The sequence below is a fragment of the Cololabis saira genome, chromosome 18, assembly GCF_033807715.1.
Source record: "Cololabis saira isolate AMF1-May2022 chromosome 18, fColSai1.1, whole genome shotgun sequence".
In the NCBI taxonomy this organism is placed as follows: domain Eukaryota; kingdom Metazoa; phylum Chordata; class Actinopteri; order Beloniformes; family Belonidae; genus Cololabis; species Cololabis saira.
Window position 1 is genome coordinate 32170277 of NC_084604.1, and position 27848 is coordinate 32198124.

Genomic DNA, 27848 nt, shown 5'->3' on the forward strand with positions numbered 1-27848 from the left:
GACAAAACGGAGGAAAACGGATATTTACGTCACATTATGCGACAGAAACGTCACCAGCAGCGTCATGAGTGCGACCTGTGTTTACAATTTGTTTGGCCACCGTCAATATTTTATTTTATTTTACCTGTTTTAAATTCTCTCAGACTCTCGTTCCGTCTTGGAAGTAAAGCCTGAATTATGGTCCCGCGTTAAATCGACGCAGAGCCTATGGCGTAGGGTACGCGGCGATGCGCCGTAGGCTACGCCGTCGATTTTACGCGGAACCATAATTCTGCCTTTATTCACCCGCCCGAGACTCGCCTTTTATTCGCCCCACCAACCGCCCGTGCGCTCTTAAAAGAAACTCCTAAAAGAACTCCTAGACAAGGCGGCAGGAAGAAAATAGAAGCAGGTCTAACGTCCGACCAAAGTGGGGAAAAAAACGAACAAAATAACGGCGTGTGGTGACGCAATGAAACAGCGAACAGCTGGAGTGAGCGGCGTGTTCGTGGTGTTAAAGCAGCAAACATGTCAGATCATTACTGGGATGTGGGGGAAAAGCAGAGGACACGAGAAATGATCAAATAGGTACCAGATCTTGTTGGATCCGGCACAAATTAAGCCCTAATAAGATTAAGATAAGATGATACGATGATAATTCTTATTATATCTTATTATTTTATCAGAACCTTCCAGCTCTTTGACGATCTCCCTCCAGCAGTTGCCACTTTATTGAGGTTCTTGTATTGAAATGACTGTTTCCTTCAGCGCTTTCAACTTTTTTTCAACTTTCAACCGGCTTTCAAAGCGAGCAACAGGAAGAAAAGAAAATAGAAGCAGGGCGTGCGACAAAAGTCCAGCTCAAAACGGCGCCGCGTCGCTCGCAACCAGTGTAGACAGTGAAATAAAAAATAAAGCTCGCTCGCTCGCATGCAGTGTGGACATGGTGTAACGCGGAACCATAAATCAGCCTTAACTGGAAGTTACACGTGTCATTTGTTGATGTTTTTTCCAGGATTCTGATTGGCTGGCATGACGTTACCAGCGTTTTCATGCGAGTCTGTGTAAACGAGGATATTTTTGAAAACGGAGAGGGAAAAATATCCGTTTTTGTAAATACCCGGCTACGTGTAAACGTGGCCTTAGAAATGTACTTGGAAGTATTATCGAGTTTGATGTCGGAAATTTGAACTGGATCGACCCCTGAAGTTGAAATTCTAACCCAGAAAGTCAAAGGCTCCTCACCTAACACAACTTCAGAAATCATCATGGGTGTTACCTGCATCAAAAGCTCACAGAAGCAACATCTACACACTCACATCACCCAACAAACAAACCACACTATGACTCAGAACACCAAAATAATTTCATGTTTCATAATAATAAGAGTAGCGTCCCTCTCTTTTGATTTTATTCTTCCCTGAGAATCTGCTCTACATTGTAAAAATCTAATAACAAGCTATGTACTCTTTCTCATTCTGTCAAAATAACCATGGTAACTGATAGTGATTCCTTTCAATATGGCAATGCCTTCCAGAAATACAGCATTGGGTGAAAAACATCTTGATTTATCTCTTCATTGACAATATCCTGCCGTATCCATCTAATGTTGCATTTGATTTCACAGACTCTTATCGGTTGTCAAATATATTCATTTGTAAGCATAATATTGTAGTGCAGGACGATACGCTACAACTTACTGGATGGTTTCATCTTAGGTTAAAATCGACTTTAACAACTTGTAGTTGTTACACTTGCAAAATGTGTGTTTTATAGAGAATGGGGAGTTGCCATATGATGTTTTAACCTTATAATGAAAACACATACTGCCTGTCACAGTGGTTATTTTGACATCAAGACAATGAGAAATCAACAAACATTTTTTGGGGGAAGATCTGGAGGAGGAGAAAACGTAATTAAAGGGGCTTTAACAGGAAAAACTAAATACCAGGACCAACCAGCAATATTTTGAGATACTCCTTGAGATCGGTATCATAGATCTGTATGTGTCAGCTTTTATTGTCCTGGAATAACAAAGTCGTGACACAAAACCAACCAAACTCAACAGTAATATCTCTCAAACGCTGCTCATTCAGCTTAATCATTTAATTATGGCAGAAATTGATAAGTGATATCAACTTCTTACTCTCAATACTTATCACATCTTGATTGCTTTCTGCAGAAGTTTGTTTTTTGTGGATGAATGCTGTTAGACATCTCAGCATGTATTGTTTATTTTCTTCTGCTTAATTTCCTATCACGTTGAACTGTGCTTTGATATTTAGATAACATTATTTCATTCTCACCTAGGGGCCAAATGCAGTGTGATGATCAGAGATGTCAGTGACGCCAGCAACCGACTCTGAACTTGCATCCATGGAGGACAACCATGCAGTGGAGGAAAAAAGGGGGGGTTTGCCTGACGTGCCCGTCTCACCTCCCCCTTCTTCAGCGCCTCCTTGTCCAACCGATACAGGACTTACTTCCACCGACGAACCTGTACTTGAGAGTGCAGCCGTGTCCATGGCAAGTGATGATTGCAGCTCCGCTCTCTCTTCTCTGCTCTGCCTGGCTGAAGCAAGCCCAGCCAAGCCTGCGGGAACATCTACTTCTTCCTTGGAAGATTCGTTCGAAAGAAGTCCTGCTACCTCACGTACATCGCCCGAGAAAACAGGGAGTGGTCTTGTTGATTTATCCGAATCAACGCCGTGGACATATATTTCTCAGTCTGCCACATTTGGAAGTATGGATATGGTAGAAAGCATTCCTTCGGTGTTGGCCTTCAAAGGTGTCAGTGTCACTTTGGAGAACAACAGTGTGTGGAAGAAGTTCTGTCACTGTGGAACTGAGATGATTCTCACCAAACAGGGCCGTCGCATGTTCCCCTACTGTAGATATCGCTTGTCTGGCCTCGACCCTGAGCGGATGTACAGTCTTGTCTTGTCCATAGCTCCGTTGGGCCAGTACAGGTACCGCTGGAGCACTTTCAAATGGGAGGTCCACGGGCCAGCGGAGCATCAGACCCAGGGTCTGATCCGAGCCTTTCCCCACCATTACTCCCCATGCAAGGGCTCAGAGTGGATGAGTAGTTTTGTGTCTTTCTATAAACTCAAACTGACCAATAACCCCCAGGACCAGGATGGTCACGTGATCCTACACTCCATGCATCGCTACATTCCTAGGCTCCACATTATTCCCGTTCCAGATAAAGGTGCAGCCACGCCTGCCCAGGCCTGGGTTATGGGACCTGAAAGCATGACCTTTACGTTCCCACAAACGGAATTTATGGCTGTGACGACTTATCAGAACTTTCACATCACTCAGCTGAAAATTAACCATAACCCATTTGCAAAGGGCTTTAGGGAGGATGGGCACAACCCCCGCCTGAACAGAATCCATACAGAAGCTCAACCTGTGGCGAACACGGACGCAGAGCCTGCAGCTTTAACACCTGCTGAATCCAGTGAACACAAGGAGGAGGCGGTGGATTTCAGGTAAGGCGATTTGGTTTCACTTTTGATTAGCTCACTGTCCCACACACTGATGGTTATCTTCTGTCTTTTTTCTTTTTATAATTGTTTTTATGTTTATTGAATTTCTATAATGGAGGTTGGCTTATGGTTCTACTTTAATATAGCTAGAGGCTTTTCACAAAAATATTACGGCGTGTCATGACAAAGCATGACATGTAGGGCAATAACAGCTGTGATTGCTCTGATTTTTACACTGTGTCTGCAAGGCATATTGATTTGGCATATTGCCACTCACACCCACCGATTGAACATCAGCAATCAATTGCTGGTTATTGCTAAATTGAACAGTAGATGTCTTTCCATGAACTGATAAAACTCATTTGAGTTCATCAGGTACTTGGATGATAGATAATCTCAAGGCTTGGATACTTGAGTTAAAAATAAAACCCTAAGAAATGATCCCTTTTCTCTGTTCAAACCTGGAGCTAGGATGAGTTATGGTTTATTGGTTCACAAAGGAACTAGGGCTGCAACTAACGACTATTTTAATAGTCGACTAGTCACCGACTATTGAAACGATTAGTCGACTAATCGGATAATTATTAATTTTTTTTTTTAATTTAGTATGAGGTTGCTTTAATTATGTGGCAAATGATTATAAACGCAAGAAAGATGGCACTAGAGCCCTGATATAGCGGGAATGTTTTCTTCATCCTGCTCCCGCTGAATTTCTGACCATTACCGCCTGCAATGTGTGTTACACTCCCGCCCCTCCCGCAAAACTCTGAGAATTCATGCCCGCACGGCGCACAATAAAGATGCATTGATTTAGTGTCTTCTCCCGTCCCGCAAGAGAGAGGTCCAGACAAATCTATCTGATCTAATGTTAACATGATATTTGTGGAGTTTGATGAATAATTGACAGTTCATAGGCACCTGACTGAAAGTTAGATGCAAATCCATCAATTGTCATCAGCGCACAAGCCTTTTTTCGCCTTTCGCGCTGCATCAATTATGTGATTGAGGTTATAGCAACGAGAGTAGCTGTGAGTGGCTCAAAATAATACTAATAAATAACATAAAATAAACAAAGTTTAGAATGAAACTAATTAATTTAACAAATGAATCGCTTGGCCATTACATTGCTGTGGAGGGAGAGAATGCTGCTTACCGACTGCGGTCCCGTGCGTCTCTCTTCCAAGATGCGCCACAGACACTAAACGCAGTTTCTCCAAATATCTGACTTAATTTAATACTTTGTCAGGCATAACGTTAACGCTTTCTTTTAAAGCCAAAATATGCTTAATACCTTACCAAGGCGAGTCCGTTTCGTTCAGCACTCCGACGTGCTTTCTCTTCAAATGCATTACCGAAGTGCTCCCGTGAAAAGCAACGTCGGCTTTGCAAACCTTGGAAGTAATCTTTTTATTCACCGTATCGAGGCTAAAATGCTCCCAGACTTTTTATTTTATTTTTTATCAAAGTTTTATTACCCGCAGCTGCGCTCAGACCCTGTCGTGCACGCGCGACTCGACAGAGATTGTATTGAAGTGAGACGCCTCACTCCATTGGAAAAACACGTCTGGCGACAATTGTCGACAATGGAATTCATTGTCGACAATTTTGATTATCGATTTTTGTCGACAACGTCGACGAATCGTTGCAGCCCTAAAAGGAACATGTTTAAATATGGTTGTAAGCACTCTGAATGGAGAATTGGGGTGAATTTTGGTCGCTCAGGTTACATTCAGAGGGTGAATGTGGCCAAATTAAAGTTACGACTACTGACCTAACGAGGCATGGTTTTTGCGCTAATCCAGTGTTTGGAAGAACACTTCATATAGACACCAGATTTTCAACTTGCACAATTTATTGTGCAAGTGTGTCCGTATGTTAATTATATGGAATGAATTAGTCTTTTGCATTAATGTACCATTAAACGTAATCGTCAATGCCATAAAACATTCCAATAGTCGACCGACACAGTGTGCTTAAGCTGATGGCAAATGATGATTTCTCTTGTGTTTATTGAGCACCTTTTAAACATTCATTGTGCTGGAAGAAAAATTAAGTGAACCCTTGGAGTTAAAAGCGCGTTGAACCTCCACTGGCAGTAATGACTTCAAGTAAGCGCCTCAGTAGCTCTGGATCAGACCTGCATAACGTTCAGGAGGAATTTGATTGTTGCTCTTTACAGAACTCCCAAAGCTCAGATACCTTTGTTCGATGTCTAATGTGAGCAATTCAGAAGGTCAATCCACAGCATCTCTGTGGGGTTCAATCTCTTGGCTCTGGTTGAACCACTCCAAAAAGATGGTTTTCATTTTCTGAAGCCATTCTGTGTTAAATTTACTTCAGTACTTCAGTTATTGTTACATCACTTCTACATCAAATAAGCTTCAGGCAGCAGACAGCCACTCTGTCATTTTCCTGTAGGGTATTTTTTTGTATTTGGGAATGCATTTTCTTGATAAGTTGTACAGTCCCGGAGCTAGTGAGTCAAGCTGAAATCATGATGCTTCTTCCATCACTTGTGAACATGTTTTGATGTTTGTATGCACGATGCATAGTGCTGAGTCTTCTTCCCAGACAATTTATATATATATTATTTATTTATTATTATTTTTTTAATTTCTCCAACAACACCTCCAAAATCAAATTTAATCAATTAGAGTCAAAGTGTGCAAAGTATTGAAAGCTGACATCGTAGGAAATGTGCTTGTTTTTTTATTACAATCTTACAGCTTCAGTAGGCGTGTTTCCATCACCACTAGATTTGCACAAAACCAACTCTGGTAAAAATACATCCTGTAATGGTAATGGCACTAATCAGCTGTTTTTGACCTCATTAATACAATATAGTTGTCATGTAACACAACTTAATTATTGTACGCTACATTAGGGCGTTACCACTCAATAATCATTTGAATGATCCTCCGCTGCTTTCATCATCTGACTATTTTTCTCGACGGCGGTAGCAGCAATCGCAATAATTTGTCAAAGACTTGAGATAGTTGATTGCAATTTCTTCAACATTTAGATTTTCTTTTTCATTGTTTTGAAGTGAAGTCTTGTAGGACTCAGTTATGAGAATTACGATTATTCGGAAAACGGCAATCAATGGAAACACCAACCCCCTGCAGCCCTATTGAACTTTCAGAGATTCGATTTTCTTGTGTGCAAGCGTGTAATGGAAACGCGACTAGTGAGTTGGGTCAGTTATTTCATAAAATGTTTAAAATATAATTTCAATTTTGCCTCCCACCAGTCACATAAACAAGGTCAATGAGAGAGCAATATTTTTGCCACCTATTTTAGCTTGTTTTCTGAATGATGCACGTTTTAAGTTTTACGTTTTATTTGTTTTATCTTGTCTGGAAGTCAATTCTTAAAAAGTTTTAAACCAAATTTTCAGAGCTAAACCGCACACGAGGCATTTCTGCTTTTCGTAACCGGAGTTTTAACATCAGAACTTGAAACAGAGCACAGAAATGATGAGGGATGTGCTGTCTGTTGTTTCACACTGGAATCACACAGTCCATGGATGGAGATCAATAACACAGAGCAAACCTGCTGTTGACTGATCGTAGGATTTCATCCTTTTTTTTTAAATTTGGGAAAAATGACAGTTTAGTTGACTCAGTGTATTTGTTATTTATTTTATTTTTAGAAGACCTACCGTAGTTATGTCCTGTTTGTTGCTCTGCTGACTTTGCCATGTAGGTTACTTGTTAATTTGCATTTAGAGTGGGGTAACGGACATCGAATCACAAGCAGTTGCTCAAAATGCATGTGGGGGTGCGTTTTAATTCAAAATGTGAACATGTTTTCATAGCAGGACACACAGTTTATACCAGGCCTGAACATCTTTTTAATTTGTTGTGACTGGTCAGACAAAACCAAACGAATTAGAGTGTTAGACAGTAAATGATCCTGTAGTGAAATGCCCTAGTTTAATAATCACCATTATACCTGATGTACATGAGGAAGTGACTTGATGCTAATGTTAGTTCTGCTGCTGGAAATTACTACTCAGCAGGAACTGGTCTCCACAAACACTTCTACACCAACTTTATTAATCCAGGAAATCTGCCAGTATTGACCACAACAGTGAATGTGGGACTAATATACTCAGCTACAGCTACTGTCAGTGCTTTGAGGATCTGAAAAATCCCAGTTCAGCATTACAAGCACCTGTTAGCTTTCTATAACTCAAAACAGAGATTTTTAACAACTTGCAGCTGCAGGGTTCACCAGTTTGTGTATTTATTTATTTTATGTTTGTATGTGTGTGGGTGTATGTGTGTGTGTGTGTGTATGTATGTGTGTGTGTGTATATATATATATATATATATATATATATATATATATCGTATTTTCTGGACTATAAGCCGCACCTGCATATAAGCCGCGCCCGCTCTATTTTTAAAAAAACAATAAAAAAAGATATATAAGCCGCACCCACTTTTATTTAAAAAAAAAAAAGATATGCAAGCCGCAGATATTTATGTTGTTAGATTAGATATATACTACATGTACAGAAGGATTTTGAACTGTAAATGATGTACATGTTTGTACCTAAATAGATCCTTCCCCAACAGTGTCTTTTAACACGGCAGCAACTTTTCTGATTAAAACTGGACTGAACCAAGAGAAAATAACCGGTATCTATTTATCTGTTTGAAATCTGCTTCTACCTACTTCTATCTGCTAAAGAAGAAGTAGCGTATTCTTCTTTGCATTTATTTTGTCTTAGTTTTTATTCTAATTCCGGTTAGCACTCCCCCTAGCGGTGGAAGAAAAATCCACAGAATAGCCGCACCTTTTTATAAGCCGCATGGTTGAAAACCTATGAAAAAAGTAGCGGCTTATAGTCCAGAAAATACGGTATATATATATATACAAGGGGTGTAACGGCTCACAAAAATCCCGGTTCAGTACGTACTTCGGTTTTGAGGTCACGGTTCAGTTAATTTTGGGTACAGTAAGGGAAAAAAAACATAAAAAGCTTTTGTTTAATTTTCAACTTTTGCAAACAACGGTTCACACATTCCTTGCAGCACGGACATTCACATTGCCATTTCAAATGCATTATGAGGTTTGACGTGTTCCCAGAAATATGCCTGATTGCTGTTGAACAACGTCGGCACCCTGCTCTTGTCTTTTTGTCCGTTGTTGTTTTTCACCAGGAAACCAAAGTGTTCCCAATCAGGAGACCTTAACGATAAGCAAGGGTCTTCAAGCTACGGCTTCTTATTTGCATCACCCAAGACGTCTGCTTTTTATGTTATTATTATTATTATTATTGTTATTTTTATTATTGTTTTGTTGTTTTTTTTATGAGGCTGTAATATAGTATCACGCATGAGTATGAGATCAGAAAACAGGAAAAATACCATCCTGAAGAGAAAATATGCAACTGTAAGGGTTTTTAATTGATATTCATTAAATTTCAAGACATGGTTATTAGATATTAGTACAATACACGATTAAAAAAAACAACCAAAAACCCTGTCATATAAACTAAACAGCACAGATACAAATATTTTAAATAAAAGAAAAAAGTGTACTGTAAAGTTGGTAGCCAAACACCATCAATAAAACAGTGTGCATCTGAACAGCACAGTTGAAGTACAGGAGGTTTGGCATTGAAGGTGACCTGGATAAGCTTAACACCAGAGTCTGTGTAAACATCTTGAAAATAAAAAGTCAATGACTGAGAAAGGGACATGGTGTTCAACACATTTCTCTTAAACATTGGCAGGTTCTTTTTGAGGAATACGAGCATTTCTGCTCTCTGCTATCAGACGATTCCTCTTTAATCCACAATATAGGATGCTGTGCTAAACAGTCTTTCAGTTTCCACACTGGTTGAAGGAGCACTCAGGAAGTTTACTGCAACAGCAGCAAGGAGAGGAAAGGGAGCGTGGTGGTTTGCCCAGTACTGGAAAGGGCCATCTTGTTCACCCATTGTTGGTTCTGTCAAATATATTTGCATTTGGTTAACCGCTGCACGGGAACCTTGTGCAGGTCGTCATGTTCCTCCAGAGTTCTGCCAGACTGCTGAAGCTCCTCCTGCTTGTGCTTGGAGGAGAACCAGCCTCCATGTGAGCAACATTTTCTGTTGGCTCTGCCTCCTTTGTCCCTGCTTCATCAGCTGGTGCTTGCTCCACGGCGCACAATAATAGAGATGCATTGTTTTAGTGTCTTCTCCCGTCCCACAAGAGAAATGTCCAGACAAATCTATCTGATCTAATGTTAACATGACCATTGTGGAGTTTGATGGATAATTGACAGTTCATAGGCACATGACTGAAAGTTAGATGCAAATCCATCATTGTCATCATCGCGCAAGCCTCTTTTCGCGCTGCATCAATTATGATTGAGGTTATATAAACGAGTAGGCTGTGATAGGCTCAAATAATACTAATAAATAACAAAATAAACAAAGTTAAGAAAGAAACAAATTAATTTAATAAATGAATCGCTTGGCCATTAAATTGCTGTGGAGGGAGAGAATGCTGCTGACCGACTGCGTCCCAAATCCCGGGTTTCTCATCCAAGATGCGCCCACAGACACTAAACGCAGTTTCTCCAGATATCTGACTTAATTTAAAATACTTTTGTCAGGCACAGTCAGGCATAACGTTAAAGCTCTCTTTTACATCCAAAATACGCTTAATATCTTACCAAGGCGGGTCCGTTTCGTTCAACAGTCTGACATGCTTTCTCTTCAAATGTATTACCGGCGTGCTCCGTGATAAGCAAGGTCGGCTTTGCAAACCTTGCAACTAATCTTTTTATTCGGGGTATCCAGGCTAAAATGCTCCCAAACTTTTGAAGTTTTATTACCCGCAGCTGCACTGAGACGCTATCGTGCATGCGCGACTCTCGGCAGAGATTGTATTGAAGTGACACGCCTCACTCCGTTGGAAAAACACGTCTGGCATCAATTGTCGACAATGGAATTCATTGTCGACAATTTCGATTATCGATTTTTGTCGACAACGTCGACAAATCGTTGCAGCCCTAGAGTACAACTGTATTTGTTGGAACCTGCAACAAACACAAGAACCTGGCCTGCATGCATGCACACAGGCGGAGAGATCAGGTGTTACTTTTTCAATTCAATACGTAGCCTACATTAATAAATAGGGCATTAATAGAAATATGCCTCACCTGTCCTTTGTATCCAGCGTCCAGTAAAGTGGCAACTGTGTAGAGAGATTCACTTTCAATGCTGCTAAATCGCCTGCTGACAGCTTGGAGGAGTGTGCATGTCATTGTTTTGATGTGGCTGTTCTCTACGGCGAACAGGCGTTTGTAAAACTGTGACGGCTGGGATTACGCCGGCTGCCGTGGAGGTCGCTGAGCTGATTTCCCTCGTCAACTTCCAGCACCGTCATTGTATTTTCCAGTAAACCCCACTGGTTGGCTGACGGTGTTGCTGGTGAGTTGTGGTCGGCAGCATAAGCACAAAGAGGTCGCTTCTTCGCCACAAGCCTCTTGATCATATAGAAAGAGCTGTTCAATCTTTTCTGCACATCTTGAACGAGTCGTGCCGGGTGGTCGTGGTTCCCGCACCTCGCATTTCACGCTGCAGCTCTTCCAAGCGAGACTGTGCCAGTCGAGTGCTTGAAATGTGCAACGATCTTTCTGCTGTTTGCTAATGCATCGTTAATCCTGCGTTGTGACATCAGCCCCTCGTTCACAAGCTGCAGCTTGTGAGCAAAACATCCCAGACTAGGAACTGCCATGTCTTCCATAGCAGCTTTCATGTTACTTGCACTGTCCCGAAGAATGACATGCACTTTTTCCAGAGGGATCTCCCAGTGATTTAACATCTCTGTAATAGAGCTCGATTGTGTGACCCCCCAACCCCCACCCCCACCTGCACCTTTTTACCTGAAGCACTGCATCAGAGGCTGTGTGTATCTGAGTCAACCCAGTGCACTGTGAGACTTATCAGCGACATTGGGCAGACATCTGAAGTTCAAATATCTGTAGTAAAGTTCAGGGCTGGAGCTCCTTTTAACTTATTGGCTAACTTGGTTGACACTTGTTTGTATAGTTCGGGCAGCACAGTCTCTGATAAATATCTCCTGCATGATAAACTACACCTTGGCTGTAAGTGTTCGATCAGGCTCCGAAACCCCTCGTTTTCCACAACCAGTAACAGTTGGTAATAGAGTACGACGAAGTTGAGCAACTTCTCTGTAACCCCCTTGGCTTTTACGTTGTCTGCTGAAAGTTTACTTTAGTTTTTGAATGACTCCAGAAGTGATTCTTGGCGGCTCTTTTCGTCTTTCTCCCCACTGGTTAACAGGTCATTGTTCTCCCTCTCTCTCTCTCCCTCAACCTTGATGTATCAACTGCTTGTCTAGTATTTAAATTTTTCTAAATCATCATAGGCCATGGTGGAATAATATTCAGTTTTTATTGACACAGGACGGTTTGTTAGTTGTAGCAAATAAGACCCAGGGTTGACGCTGACACAGCGAATGCCTCATTGGTTGTATTTTGTGTTGATGAAACACAGGTGCTTTAGTAAACCCAAATAGGGCTGGGGATATCAAGTATCAATATCAAATATCAAGATCCGATTCTTAAGATTCAGAATCGATTATCAAGACTCGATTCGATTCCGATATTGATTTGGGTTAGTGTTATTAAAACTGTTTTTTGAGCTGTTGCATGAATCATATGACTGTAGTTCTGCAACATATTAATACTAGTATAATATTGAGATTCAACAGCAAGTATTGGCAGCTAATGATGCTGTAAGGACCAATCACCTTCCAGAATGCTGATAGAACTGCTTTCAGAAACATCGTGTGGGTCAGAATTACCAAACAGATCCAGGGAGGAAACAGGACGAATTAAATCGGTTTTATTTTTTCCCACATTCCGTTTTTATTTGTTTCATTTTCGGTCTATTTTGGTTTTTAATTTTTGAGCATTTGGTTTTTAGCATTTTTTGCAAATGTAACCCCAAGACAGTATATAAAGTAATGAAATATAGACAATTTATGCAATTATAACCTAACACTTTAATGTTTTCATACCTTTAAACATATTTAAAGGCAAAAACATGGCACCAGTTATTCTCGTGTCCAACAAAACATTACTTTTTTGGGGATAAACAAAAAAATAACCAAAAGTTGTAATGAAATGATGAAAAAAAAATACATAAATAAATACATTTTTTTAAAAAAATAAAAAAAATCGATCTTTAGACATATGAATCGATTTTTAGGAATTAATATGAGAATCGATTTAGAATTGGGAAATCAATTTTTTCAACACAGGCCTAAACCCAAGGGACTTATCTGATCTCTTGCTTCCCTGCATTAAAGAACATCAGATGCAAAATTAAGGACTACATACAATAATTTGATCACATCAAAGAAAAGAGACGGGAATCAGCGTTTTGGCCATTAAATGTCTTAAATGAGCTTGTTATAATCTCATTGCCAAATGTTGTCCCTTCTTAAATGTGTTCCAAAGAGATTATCATTTTTTTACTTTTCGTTAGTTTTGTGTGTGCTAATAAACTTTTTGTTTTTTTACAGCACGAAGAAAAACAGTGGCTCTGCTTCCTTGTCAAGTAATCAAATGACCGGACTGGTGCTGAAACCCATAATGTCCAACCCTGCCAGTACCGGCGCCCCATATGTTCCCTGTATAAGGGGCAAACATGCCCTGGGGGAGCTTGTGCTGGTCCAAAAACCTGCTGAACCCCAAGAAGAAAACGCCACTTGTGCAACCCCTGAAATGCAGCAAGGCTTGAAAGGGTCAATGTTGGCTAAAGCGAGGTCCATGACCCCCTCTTCCTCAACATCCACCCCCGGATCATCACCCCGGTGTCGCAAGAAGAAGAGGAGGATGAAGAAAAGGTATTGGGCTAACTACAGAAGAGTTTGGAAGACTGCAGCCGCTTCCCGCCCTGTAGTCCACAGCCCATCGTTGACTGTCGCTATGCAACCGGAGCTGGATGAAGTGGAAGGCCTGCTGTTTGTGTCATTCACCTCAAAGGTAGAAACACAACTGGAAACAAGGCTGAGCGCTCATCAGCATGTCTCCAAAGAATGTTTTCATTTAATTATGTGTGCTGTACCTCCCTGCAGTGGAATATTTTTAATGATGTCAAGTGTGTGTTTGTGTTTCTGTCTGTGTGTGTGTGTGTGTGTGTGTGTGTGTGTGTGTGTGTGTGTGGTTTTCTCTTAGCCTGCACAGGTTCTTGTGAAGTCTTTAAACTTTAATGTTCTTAACGTTTCAGGAAGCTCTTGACGCTCATATCAATGACAAGACAGCCTGCACCGCTTCATCAGAGTCTCCAGTTTCCTTAACAACGCCGATCCAGTCAGAACAATCAAGTAAGCAAGGAATCTTTTTTTTCTTTTTTTTTTTTTTTTCCCTTTTCATTTTATTTAAACTTTATAAGAAATATTTTCATGAATTGTTCAATAAAGTGAAGATTTCAGATATTTGCAGAGGTGGACAGAGTACTCGACTCCAGTACTCGAGTAAGAGTACAAATACTACTGGTCAAAATGTACTCCGTTACAAGTAAAAGTAGCTCAGTCAAAATATTACTCGAGTAAGAGTAGAAAAGTACTTGCTTTTAAAGGTACTTAAGTATCCAAAAGTAAATGCTTTTAAATTTACTTTAAGTAAAAGTAAGAGTAAGAGTAAATTTCTTATTTTCCACATCAGTAAATTACTATATTTTTTCTAAATTAATTTAAGGATCTTTTAACTCTTGTTTCTGAGAATTAACTCTTTGAAACCAGCTGCACTGATGTGCTGCTTTTAGAACCACAATGTTATATAAAACCTGCAGAAACACCAAAAACAAATCAAATGAATGGGATCATAAGAGGACAGCAGATGATGCAGAGTTTATTAACAATCATGAACTGAAACCAAATGAACCCGCACCATCCAACTAACATCCACCATCCAACTAGCCGTTGTTGCGGCTCTGTCTTGACAAACGCAGGCTACTTTGGCGGTATTGTTTTGAGGAGGCTTGACGTATTTCCGCTTTACGTACATCCCAGTGGAGAGCGTGCACTGTGATAGGTCTCCTCCTTTGACAAAAACAGCTTGTGTCCAATAGGATTTTAGGGAAGAAGAAAAAAGAGCAGACCTGAAAGTAACGAGTACTTTTCAGCCTTCCTAGAAATGTACTCGAGTAAAAGTAAAAATATTTGTCTTGGAAATGTATTCAAGTAAGAGTAATAAGTACCAAAGAAATCTAATACTCAAGTAAAGTACAAATCCTCTGGATATGTACTTAAGTACAGTACTCAAGTAAATTTACTCCGTTACTGTCCACCACTGGATATTTGTCTGTCCTGTTATTTCCCAGTTCTGTGTTGTATATCTGAATAAATGGCCACATAAATGAGCTGGTGTGAACATTTCTGTGGCTTCTCAGTGGAGGTGAATCCCGAGACGGAGGAGGAGAAGGTAGCTCGCCTGGAGTCTGTCCTGCTGACTGACCTCCAGGTTCTCAAACACAAGCAGATCACCCATCCTGTGCTGGAGAAGGGTGAGTTCACACACATGCAGACACACACGCCCACACACACATCGCAGTGGTTAAACCAGTCACACCGAGTGTGGTGAAATGAATGAATTCTTTATTTCCATGTTTAGTGGGCCTAAAGTTGAGCTCCTTAGTCCCCGCTTTGTCCGTTGACCTGCAGTATCTCGGTGTTTGTCTGCCACTACCTCCTCCAGAACAAAGCAGCACAGCAGCTCTGTCTCCTGCTGGTAAGTTGGACTGATCTTTGACGGGTTGTTCATATTTGATTAAAGGTTCATGCTTTGGGGCACAGTTTCTTGTTTGGGATACGGAAAACGAGTTGTTCCAGTTCCTTTTTTTTTTTTTTTTTTTTAACCCTTGTAGTTACCAGCCTCTTCTTAGGGAAGGTTTAGTTTATTTGATTGTTTATTTACTACTAACCTTTAATGACAGTCAGGTGATTGTTGCCAAACATCACATTCTCTGGTACGGCCCTCAATTAAACCAATTAAACCAAGTCTTCAATTAAGCAGCAAAATCTGACATTTTCAACAAATGACCTACGGATACATATGTTACTGTTGTGACTTTCTGGCTTTCTTCTGAGCGTTTCTCTCATTTCTGAACAGCAAACACTGGGTAAAATAGGTCGCGCACATCCAATATCTCAACAGGTGCTGGTCTCAAAGCATAGATCCAGGAAAAACAAGAGAGGAGCCCGCACACTTTTGCTCCCCAGTGCAGATTTAGTGTGATGTGCTAAATAAATCTGCACTGAGGAGCAAAAGTGTGCGGTCTCCTCTCTTGTTTTTCCTGAACAGCAAATAGAATTTTTCTTTTTCTTTTTTCTTTAAAAAAAAAAAATTGTTATCCCCGATTTTCCCCATTTTTACCACCCCGGGCTCCTACCTAAGTCAGTCCTGGGCGTTGCCACAGTATCTGCTACCTGTTATGTATTATTTAGTATAACAACTGTTATTATACTGTAGTTAATCTTTCTTACAGTTCAAGACTTTTAGATTATGGAGGTGGATACATTGTGAGGTAGAACAGTCGAGGCTTTCTGTCTTCAGGTATACTAAACACGGATTTCTTAGTGAATGTAATGGAGTCTATGCTCAACAGAGTTAATTTAATACAGGCCGGTGTTTTTAGCTTTGATAAATGAATGCTAAGAAAGGCCATTGAGTGTGAAACCTTTATCAAATGATTTTGCAGAACACGATGAATCATTGTGCCAACCTCTACTTTTATATAAAATAATTAAGAGGGCAGGGGTTTGTATTCGAGGGGGCTCTTGTAAATCTAGGATCCCCATTGTTTTCAAATGAACCTTCTCTCTGAAGTTATTGTGTAGTGTAGGGATGGGCGGTATGGACTAAAAAATGTATCACGATAATTTCTGGCATTTATCCCGATAACGATAAAAATGACGATAAAAAAAAATAGCAATTCAACTCCACCTTTTGTAACTATAAATCTATCAACACATTCAGTCTTTGGAGCCCCCAAAACACTGCTCTAAAAGAATACTAAATACTACTAAACTACACCAATTAAATTGAATTAATGAAAAACAATTAAATGAGTTACACCTGTACTGTAATGAATCAGATCCGCTATGTTTGTTAAACAAAAACCTCTTTCTTTCTTTCTTTCTTTTGCTGAAACACGTGCTGAGCGTTGTCGCTGCTCACCTGCACTGACACTACGACTAAAACTGCAATCGGTCAAGTGTTTGTCAACTGGAGCTCAATTCAGTCTTACTCAATAATAATTAACCTCTGTTGGAAACATGAGTTTCACGGGTAACAGCTGTGATTGCTTCCATTCTTCCTCACTCAGATCTCCTGCTTCGCTACGTGACAAATATGACTTTAGTTGATACTGACACATACCAAATGGTACTTCTGTTGCAGATGTGCTGTTTCAGGGGCTGCTCTAGTTATGTACGTGAACCACCAAATCAGAATAGTACCAGAGCTTGACAACATTCAGATTCGTATTCAGATTCAGACGACTTTATTAATCCCTTTGGGAGGTTCCCTCTGGGAAATTGACATCTCCATCTCACACACACAGCACTGTCATATACAAATCAAACACCCCCAAAAACCAAACGCCTATAAAAAGATAAAAATAACAAAAAAATAGAAAAATAAAAAGTGCACTGCCATAAATAGAATTATATGGATAGAAAAGAAAAAAGTGTCGTGTTATATTGCACAAAGTTATTGCACTGTCCTGGTTATGGCACATTTCTGCTAGTGTGAGTGTAATGTATCAGTACTCGAAAACCTTGGTTCTTTTATCTGCTACAGATAAAAGTTGTACAGCGAGAAGCTCTCCACGATGATGCAGAATTATTCTGCTGCTTAAGCTCATCTCAAAGACCTTGTGTTTTGTTTACAGTAAATGGCCCGTTTTCTCCCAAATGCTGTAAAAAACAGCAGTAAAAATCATTATGATGAGCAATCAGTAGGGATTCAGTTTGTTGCTCAGTTACACCGCTCATAACATACCGTATACTAAAATGTATCATTTATTTTGAGTTGTTTCGTGATAAAAGGATGTTGTAGACTTGGCAGTCTAACTGAAGGCTGCGTGTGTCTTTCACAGATGAGGGACTGCCATTTGTCTCACGAACAGGCAAGACAAGTGACATGACAAAAATTAAGGGATGGAGAAATAAGTTTGTCAAAAGCAAAGATACCGCCACTTCCAACTGTGAAGGTAAGGTTTTTCTTCATGTTTTTGTGGCTTCGGTGCCGTGTACTTCGCGGCCATCCGTTTTTTGTTTTGAAATGACAAAATAAAAATAGAGAAATAATCCAAAATAATCCGTTTCCCGTTTTTTGTTTTGATAATAAAAAACGGAAAATGGATCGTTATCCGTTATCCGATTTCATTGATGTGTTTGAAAATCGAAATTGGGAATTAAAACAGCGAGTGGAAAACTTTTTTCTCTATTTCCTATTCGTTTCAGGGGGGGGGGGGGTGTCAGTTTATGTTATTTATTGGACGCTGCTTTTTTTTTTGGATGCTGCAGCTGAACGGACTGTCACAACATCACTGCAGTTTCATTATGGAGTGAAGACAGATTACAGATTAAACTCATGTTTCACTCCCAGGCTTCATATTTGATTTATTTTCTGTTTCAACATTAAAAAAAGTCTAAAACTGTTAATTTTCAATCTGATCAACAAAAGAACCAGAAACAACTTTCTTCATTTATTACTGCGCATGTGCAATCCCCCCATTTGTCCAATCCTTGTTTTCAGTATCCTTGGAAACGAATAGGAAATAGTTTTCCACTCGCTGTTTTAATTCCCAATTTCGATTTTCAAACACATCAATGAAATCGGATAACGGATAATGGATAACGATCCATTTTCCGTTTTTTATTATCAAAACAAAAGATGGGAAACTGATTATTTTGAATTATTTCTCTATTTTTATTTTGTCATTTCAAAACAAAAAACGGATGGCCACGAAGTACACCGACTCTTCGGGGTCCTTGTTTCTATCAAGCAGTGAGGCCGTTACAACACTTCAATTACCAACAGATTAACTGAACTGAAACCAGCTGAAACGCGTCTGATTCATTGTTCTTCCTCAGTATATAAGAGGTTTATTTATTCTTTTCTTCCAGATGGATTACCAAAGAACCTCTCGGCGTTCTGCAGCAACATGTTGGATGAGTACTTAGAAAATGAGGCTCAGCAAATTAGCGAGCGTGCTGCTGCCTTCTCCACCAACCCCGAGGGCTCGGTGGCCTACCAGCTGCCCGCTAAGAGCTCCAGCTACGTGAAGACCCTGGACAGTGCGCTCCGACATCGCAACGCTGCTTCAAAGATCACAGTAGGGGACAAACCATGTCCCCTTTCCTATAAACCCCCCGTTAGCTCTGCTCCAGCAGTGTCTGCTCCCCCACTAGCCAGTCCCTCCACCCCCAGTCCAGCAGAGGCTCAGTCCACGTACCAGTCCTCACCCGCACATAGCCATCCAGGAGCTGCTGCTTTTCCTAGTGATGCTTCACAAAGGTAAAACTGTGTTGTTTTTTTTTGTATAGATGTCTTTATTGAAGGCATTAAAAAAAAAGAAATAAGATTTACAATAACAATATAATTATCAATATTTCCCCCCCTTTTTTAACTTTTCATAACATTAATTAAACCAGAATAAATAAATAATAATAATAATAAAGTAAATAAAAATTTTAAAAAAAACAGCACACCCTCTCCCCTTCCCTCCCTCATATGGTCAATAGATTACATCATTCAAGATTATTTAACATATGTCTATCAATACTAGAACAAAAATGAATAATACATTAAATAATCAAGTCCTGTGTAAACACATTCATTAATATAGTCGATAATTCAGATCATTAGTCCAATAAAGGCAAAAAATACAAAAAAAGGTCCCCAAATAAGGTCAAAGTCTCTAGTTTTTTTTCTAACAGAATACAATATTTTTTCTGGAGTACTGTATGATCCAAGTTCATTGATCCACTGTTTGGATGCTGGGGGGTTTTCTGATTTCCAATTTTTTTAAATAAAATTTTTTGCCGCGGTGCCGGCAAGCAGAATGGAAAAACTGTGTAAAACTGTGTTTTTAAAATAGTCTTTATTTTTTATGGTTCTCATCACATTTCTCCACTACAGATTGTAATTATGCATGTTGTGGTTTAGTGATGCATCAACACCATCAATCATCACAGCCAACACAGTGGACTGGAAAATAGGGGAACGCTTGCTCGGTTACTTTTTTGGAAATTTCAAAAGACAATTTTTTTTAATTGGGTCTCCAGATCTTTAAACTCTATTTTGACACAATTACACTTATTACTGAACACTCAGGCCCTGTTTACACGGAGCAAAAACAGAGGCGTTTTCATGCGTTTTGGCCGTTCGTTTACACGAAAACGGAGCTCAAAGCCCCCAAAAATGATCATTTCTGAAAACTCCGGCCAAAGTGGAGATTTTCAAAAACTCAGTTTTCACGTTTGCTTGAAAACGGAGGAAAACGGAGATTTCAGGCTCAGAACGTCACATTATGCAACAGAAATGTCACCAGTAGAGCTGGGTATCATCACTGACCTCCCGATACGATACGATTCCGATACACTAGGTCCCAGACGATACGATTTCCGATACGATACGATTCGATATCGATATTCTGGTTACAATAAGGGAATAACATGATCCTTCCACGCGCCACGTCCGGCCAGAGAAACCCCACCCTGCCTGGTGAAAAGAAGCAGCCTGCTCACTCCTCAAGTAAGGAGGAGACTTGAGCTCATTGCAGGGCCTCCCGGGGTTGGTAGATGGAGCAATGCCCAGGACTGACTTAGGTAGGAGCACTGGGTGATTATAATGGGGGAAATTTTTTTTTTTTTTTTTTTTTTTTTTTAAATCGATACTTGGATTTATGTATCGATAATTGTTCCTACACATGCATATCGATAAAATATCGATATTTTTAACCCACCCCTAGTCACCAGCATCATTTGTGCGACCTGTGTTTACAATTAGTTTGGCCACCGTCAATATTTTCTTTTATTTTACCTGTTTTAAATTCTAAAGTCACACTTAAAAGTAACTCCACTTCTCTGTCACTCCAAACGAAAGACTCTCGTTCCGTCTTGGAAGTAACTGGCAGTCAAGGCTGATTTATGGTTCCACGTTACACCAACGCAGAGCCTACAGCGTAGGGTACGCAGCGTTTTCATGCGGGTTCGTGTAAACGAGGATATTTTTGAAAACGTAGAGGGGAAAATATCCGTTTTTGTAAATACCCGGCTATGTGTAAACGTGGCCTCATTCAGGAAGCTTTTTTACATGTTAAAAGTCTATCCCTGCAGGAAAACCATCTTTAATGTTGGGGTTATTTTTTTAAATTGGGTCTCTGTTCTGTACTCATCTGGCCCGGGCGTGATTTTCGTGAAGTATGTTTAGACACATGCAGCTTTCTCCTGTAAATTGATACTTTTTTCATCTCAGAACTTTGGAAATTAAATTTTTGGATTATACAAAGTATTTTTTTTTTTTTTTTTTTTTTTTAATTAAATGAAAGTTAAACCCTGTGATAGACTGCTGGTGACCTGTCCAGGGTTTACCCCTGCAATGAGCTGGGATAGGCTCAGGCTGATCACTGGGACCCTGCATATTCAATGGGTATAGAAAACGGATGGATGGATGGAAAGTTAACAACTCTAATTTTATTCTGGCTGCTGCAGATCGTCAACATGGCAACCCGCTGTCAGTCCTAGAGCAGCGGTGAACCATGGTCTGATCCAAGGGATGGCACACAAACATGCAAGCCTCCCCAAGGTCCAGGCCAAGCTGAGGGAGATGGAGGTCCGAGCTGCAAACCAGGGCCTTAGCAGGACCCAACTGACCCCAGAGAGGCTGAACATGGCTCTGTCTGTGCTACTGACTAAACAGGTAAACTAATACTCTGCTTACAAGGGTGCGTTTAGGCTTAAGTTATTTGCCCAAGACGATAAATATGTTGACTCTGACTTCATTTTTTTTAGTTTTACAGAAAAAAATTAACAGAACTAAATAAGTACTAAAGGCTCAGACTGGATCATTATGGACAAATTAACTCAGATTTTACACTTGCCATAATACCGTATATAGTAGACTTTGTGAATCCTGCATTAGGATGGCTCTTAAAATCACTTAATTCATTAGGTCAACTTGGCTTGGGTTGCCCCCCCCCCCGCTCCATCATATCTAACCACAGGACTGTCTCAGAAAATTTGAATATTGTGATAAAGTTCGTTTATTTTCTGTAATGCAATTTAAAAAATGTCATACATTCTGGATTCATTATAAATCAACTGAAATATTGCAAGCCTTTTATTATTTTAATGTTGCTGATTATGGCTTACAGTTTAAGATTAAGATTCCCAGAATATTCTAATTATATATTTGAGTTTTCTTAAGCTGTAAGCCATGATCAGCAATATTAAAATAATAAAAGGCTTGCAATATTTCAGTTGATTTGTAATGAATCCAGAATGTATGACATTTTTGTTTTTGTAATTGCATTACAGAAAATCCCAATATTCTAATTTTCTGAGACAGTCCTGTATAGCTGATATTTATTCCCTGGTAGTTGGAGGGTTTGTAATGTTTCTTCTCCAGATAAGTCAATCCTTGCCATCAATGCGAGCACCTGGTCCCATTTGCTGCAGCAAAGATGTCCGATTTGTGTCTGCGTCGGTTAGAAAACTCCACATTTACGTCAAAGAACTGAATCTCTGATTCATAGCTTTTGATCTTTCAAACGATTTGACAAAATTATCTTGAAGATTTGTAAAAAAAAAAAAAAAAAAAAACACTTGAGAAGAAATTCTGGGGGAAAAGTGACAAAGTTCACGCGTATTAACTTCTGTGGAATTGAAAGCTATAGATAGGGAGACAAAACATTTTTTTTGTTTAGATTTTGACAGGGTACACTTGCAAACAAATTTCAAAGAACACTTAAAGTGGATGACCAAACGGGACAGTCAGATTCATCAAAATGATGTCCCTGCAATGAAAAAGATCAGGTTGTTAATGCTGCCTGAGTGATCCTCGGATGAAGAAGACGACATTCACTCCAGATTGTTAAAGTTGGATAACATTCATGTTAGAAGTTGGTAGCCGGTCGGTGATGAAGATGAAAGCTTTCAAAGGTCACGTGGCCACTTTATACTGGTCACATTACTGTTATGGATAAACTAATAATCCACTGCGGATGCTGAATTGTCATTTTAGTTTCCATTAGCAGGATGCCGGGGTAAAAACCTGGCAGGCTGGAACTGTAACAGGGCCGACCTCCTGCCTGGTTCTTTCAGTTCAGGGATGAAGATGGTAGGATTTCCTGATTCACCTACCACTCCATACACTCAATTCGTTGTTTGCCACCCACCTTTTAAATAAAAGATGAAAAATAAATCTTGGAATTACAAGATGCGATGGTTGCTGCATTTCTATATGCTGTCCGCCCACAGTGCTAATGATGTAAGCAGTCTCATTGTCCTCTTCAAGTACAAATTGTCTTTTCTCATTCATCTCCTTCCCAGTGCACACTTCACTTCCACCCAGCAGTTTATCAGGGCTGCTCTGAGCACTGAGCCTATCCATACATTGGTGCTGAAAGATAGATACTTTATTAACCCAGAGGGAAATTCTAAATAGAAGTAGGGCTGGGAGATATATCAAGATTTTAATATATATCGATATATTTTCAAACGCGATATGGTACGAGACAATATCGTTTATATCGATTTATGAATTTTTTTTTTTTTTTTTTTTTTTTATGATTTTGATATAGCTTATTTTGTGACAAATTTACTTGAATGTTTTATTTGAGATTTGCAGAAATGTTTTGTTATTTGCACAACTGTCAACCTCAGTGGAAAAGTCTACCTGTTACTGTCTACATTGTATTAATTGCACAGTGTATTTTAATTTAATTGTTATGCAGGAAAGGGATATTTGTTTTACTTTATTCAAGAAGCATTTGTATTCTATATATGCAGACAGTTTATTTTTATTTCATTAGTTTTATACATTTTGATATTGTGCAGACCTCTGTTAATAAAGGAACCTGTGTGACATTTGGCACGAGGCTTTGTATTAAAACTGACTGTTTTTTTAAGGGTTTGCCTCAGAAAAAAATGAAGCTAACAGAGATGCTATGCTATAATGCTTTGGGGGAAACCCCAATTATGGCACAGAAAAAATATCGATATATATCGAGTATCGCCATTCAGCTAGAAAATATCGAGATATGACTTTTGGTCCATATCGCCCAGCCCTAAATAGAAGTAATGTTATTGTACCACATTTTTTTAATGATGTTGTTGTACCATATTGCTTATTGTTTCCACTTGATTTTGGAACAAATTAACACGTTCAATGGAAAAAGACATGATAATAATTGACCCTTTGTCAAGCCCTGCCCCTGTTGCTAGGTCGGACAAAACTGTCATGTCTCCCGTCCACTTCCATTGTTAAAATGGGGTTTACATCACTTTATTTCCAATTATTGTACCAAAGAAAATCAACATCAACTAGATATAAATAAAAAGGAACACTTCGGGTACCGTGTAGTGAGGTTTTCGGCAAAAACGAGATCTTTTGATTAGTTTAGCCGATAGCACGGTGGAAGGGTTGAACTTCGAGTCTGGTTGTCCACATAGCTTTATCCAAAGCAGACATTTTTTGTAAATTACTGCTGGTTTTGGGATGAAAAGTATTCCTTTGATTCTCTCTGGTTAGCTGGTGTCACTTTAAAAGTGCCCCAAATACGCCGCTTAACCATTTTAAGATAAATAAACGCTTTCCCAGTTGTAGCCTGCTGCCGAGCCGACTTTGTTTTGGTAGTACGGATCGGATTTCTGCCAGTTTGGGGATAAAAAATACGCTGCACCCTCACCACACCGTGTGCAGTGTGTTCCTTTTACAAATAAAAAGTTTAAAAAAAAATAATCCAGTGATTTGAAATTTTGATAAAGCAAGTAAAAACAACGCTTTTTCCATTGATGTGAACGAGAGAGACAGCTGTTTAGTCCAACCGAATATTCTGCCCGGAAGTAGCAACGGAGAAGGATTTTTCTGATTGGTCAGTCAGGGACCAATCAGAAGGCTAACAAAGGGTCAATTCTGACTATTTTGAGGAATAATTCCGTCTTTCCTTTTTGAGCAGATGCAGCCCGGCGTTATCAAAGTCGCCCCCTTTCCCAGGAGTGATGCCGCGGCACCTGAATGTGGTCAAGATTTCTGCAGGCTGGGATGTTTGTGTTCCAGTCTGGAGACGGTGAACAGACGCTCCGTCCACTGCAGACGGCCCGAGTGCCTGCTCAGCTGCACCTGCCAGATCTCTGAGCAGGACAACGCAGGAGAAAGTGACCAACAAAGCCCTCCCGTTAACTGTGAGATTGAGTTATTTTAGCACCATCAGTTGATTTTTAATACCATTAAATTATCTGAAGTTATGCACTTTTTGTGAAAGAAAATCTTTCTTTTGCCTGTGCTATTGTTTGTTTTTTGGTTAAATTTTCACCTTTTTATCTGTTAACAGCTCAGACCAGTCATCGTCAGCTGGATTCCCACAGTCTGAAACTGTGGAACAGAGCCGGTCTGTGTGGAGACCCAGAACCACTTTTTACTCCCAAAAGTGCTCCTCTTCCTCCTCTGTTCAGAGCAAAACCAAAACGCCTCCTACCTCATCCAACACAGCAGGTAAATCAGAAATTCTCTTTGATATGGTTGAAAATGTCACAACAAATCACATATGTGGTGATTAGGGCTGGGCGATTTTGGACAAAAATAAAATCCTGATTTTGTTATTTTTTATTTTTTTCTCTGAAAACCCGATTTTCGATTTCGATTTTTTTTGGTAAAACTGCAAAAGACAATGAAATAAATTGGTTCAAATATTTTATCTTTATTTTTAAAGAAAAATAGCAAACAAATTTCCCTATTGGGAATGAAGTGCAATTGAAAGATACTGTAAATCCTCCTTGAGTTTAGTAAAGTGACAACATTTACAATTTTCTTGACCAAACAAAGCTGACTAGACGAGCTCTGTCTGTAATGCAGCCAGCTGCAAAAAAGGAAAAACGATTTTCCGATTTTCCTTTTTTTAACATCGTCTTGATTAATAAATCCGATTTAGATTTAAAATCGATTAATCGCACAGCCCTAGTGGTGATATCGCAATATCATAAACCGCAATTTTGTAATGGCCACGTGACCGATTACAAGGTTGTGACGCGAGAGTGAGCACAGGACTCGACTGTATCAACTTTTGATGCGGCACTTTAATCTATTGGACAATGGACGCTGGCTCAACAGAACAGTCAGAACCTGGATCCGCTGAAACTTTGTCTCAAGTACTATTCCATCCACAGTGTAGATATATTTGGGTTTAAAAAAAAAAAGGATATGCTGCGTAGCGTCAGGTGTTCAGAGCATGTTGGGCAAACTTGTTCAAGCACTTTAAAAAAACACCATAGAGCCATGTACGACAGTTGTTTGACTAAAATGTTGAGTGCACGTGCGCCAGATAAGTCAACAAGCCACAGACGGGGATCATTCCCCGAAATGTCTGAAAGCGTCGCTCCAGACGAGCGGAATTTTAAATGGCACGGAAAATAACTTTGTTAATAATCTAGTTCTTTCGCTGACGATATGGTGCCAGCAGGGTGACCAGGTCTGGGTCCACGACATCGATAAACGGCACAGCAGAGCAGGAGTTAAATGGGTCCGGGGCTGAGCCCTGGACAAAAGCTGCTGCTGCATCATGGGACATGCATCTTGTGAAAATGCTATAATGCTTTTTCATTGGTCCCAATATTAAATATGTTGTAAAACCAGAATTTTGGTAAAAAGTTGTATACGCTTCATTGTTTTGTTTGTAATTTCGTATTTAAGCTTAATGTCTTTTAGTTAGTAGATCTGTCGGTTGGTGGTGTTGAAGTAATCTGTTTAAAATAGGTATAAGATGCCATAATAGCTCTCCTTTAAAAAAAAAAAAAAAAAAAAAAAAAAAAAAGCATTACTTATATTATTAATCCATTGTATTTACTGACTAAATGAAAAGATACCAGACTTGAAACATAGATGCCCGTCTATGGAAAGAACACTATACTAAATGTATAAATACATGTGTCTTAGTTTTAAACTCATCCATTAGGTTTAATCGAAAAAAGGGAAAACATGCATATTAAATTGCAATCGCAATATCGGGAAAAAATATTGTAATTAGATTATTTTCCAAAATCCTACAGCCCTACGTTCCGCTCTTATGTTCATGTATACGTCTTGAAGTTTACATTAATATCTTGAATGTATAAAAACGTGACAGGGATATGTTTGGTAAGTTCATAAATATGTCAGCTTGTTAATGAAATATCATTTATGACTGCAGATCCCAGAAGAGGAAAAGGATCCAGTTTATAAATATCTGGAGAGCTTTATGACTTGTGCACGTGTGAGAGAGTTCAACAGCAAGCTGCCACCTCCAAGGACTTTAAATAGCAAGAATCCTGATTTCCTTTCTGCACTGACCGACACAGCAAATGCACAGGAACGCCCGAGTTTGCCCGAAAAGCCCGAAAAGCCCCCCAACACTGTATCGCATGGCGAAAAAGCAGGTAAGAAAAGAACACGTGCAGTTAATGTTTAATTTCCAGATTCTGTTTCTTTACAAGTCTCCCACATTCATCATTTTTGTTTCAACTGTGTTTTTCTCAGTGGAAAAGCAGCCACAAAAGACTGTACACAGCGAAACGGGAGCAAAGATGCAAATACAGATCCAGTCAGTGTGTCAGTGGAAGAACGACCGCAAAATGGTCCTGGAGGGTTTATGCGAACGCATGAAGCAGAATCGGCTTAATCAGCGTTTCTACATCGGCCCTTACTGCGTAAGCCCGGTCTCCAAGATCTTCATGCGGAAACCCAGCGGCTCCCACATCACCTACAGGGTGGGTCTCAACACAAGTACTCATCTAAGAATTGTTGTTGGAAAACTGATGGCTAGATTTATAACATTTATTTTCAGAAATATGTATGTAATGATACTCCAGGGTTTTAAAAAGTGATAAATGAAAATTGCCAAATTTAAGGCCATTAAAAGTGTTAAATTCACTGTCAGAGGTATTATTTTTTTAAATTGGTATTATTTTTTACCTTTTACATTTTAAGCAGTCTATTTTATTGTCATTCACAAAGTAAAATAAATATGAAACATCTGGTCAACATCAATGAGTCTATAAATCTGTTCTGTATAGTGTTCTATAGGTCAAAATCTGTATTAATGTTAGGTTCGTGATTAACACTTAATGTTGTGACATTTTT

General features: G+C 39.5%; 1 protein-coding gene across 2 annotated transcripts in view; it reads left to right on the top strand.

The window, feature by feature from the left end:
• Positions 1-27848, top strand: part of magl (MAX dimerization protein MGA-like) — a 42345-nt gene that overhangs the window by 3008 nt on the left and 11489 nt on the right. For both annotated transcript variants that reach the window (XM_061746799.1, XM_061746800.1), the window contains exons 2-13: positions 2290-3473; positions 13025-13487; positions 13732-13828; positions 14896-15009; positions 15117-15233; positions 17605-17718; positions 18638-19028; positions 21227-21434; positions 24694-24919; positions 25069-25229; positions 26920-27145; positions 27246-27475. In XM_061746799.1, the coding sequence (XP_061602783.1) occupies positions 2317-3473; positions 13025-13487; positions 13732-13828; positions 14896-15009; positions 15117-15233; positions 17605-17718; positions 18638-19028; positions 21227-21434; positions 24694-24919; positions 25069-25229; positions 26920-27145; positions 27246-27475 (3504 nt within the window). In that variant the 5' untranslated portion in view covers positions 2290-2316. The remainder of the gene's footprint in view (positions 1-2289; positions 3474-13024; positions 13488-13731; positions 13829-14895; positions 15010-15116; positions 15234-17604; positions 17719-18637; positions 19029-21226; positions 21435-24693; positions 24920-25068; positions 25230-26919; positions 27146-27245; positions 27476-27848) is intronic.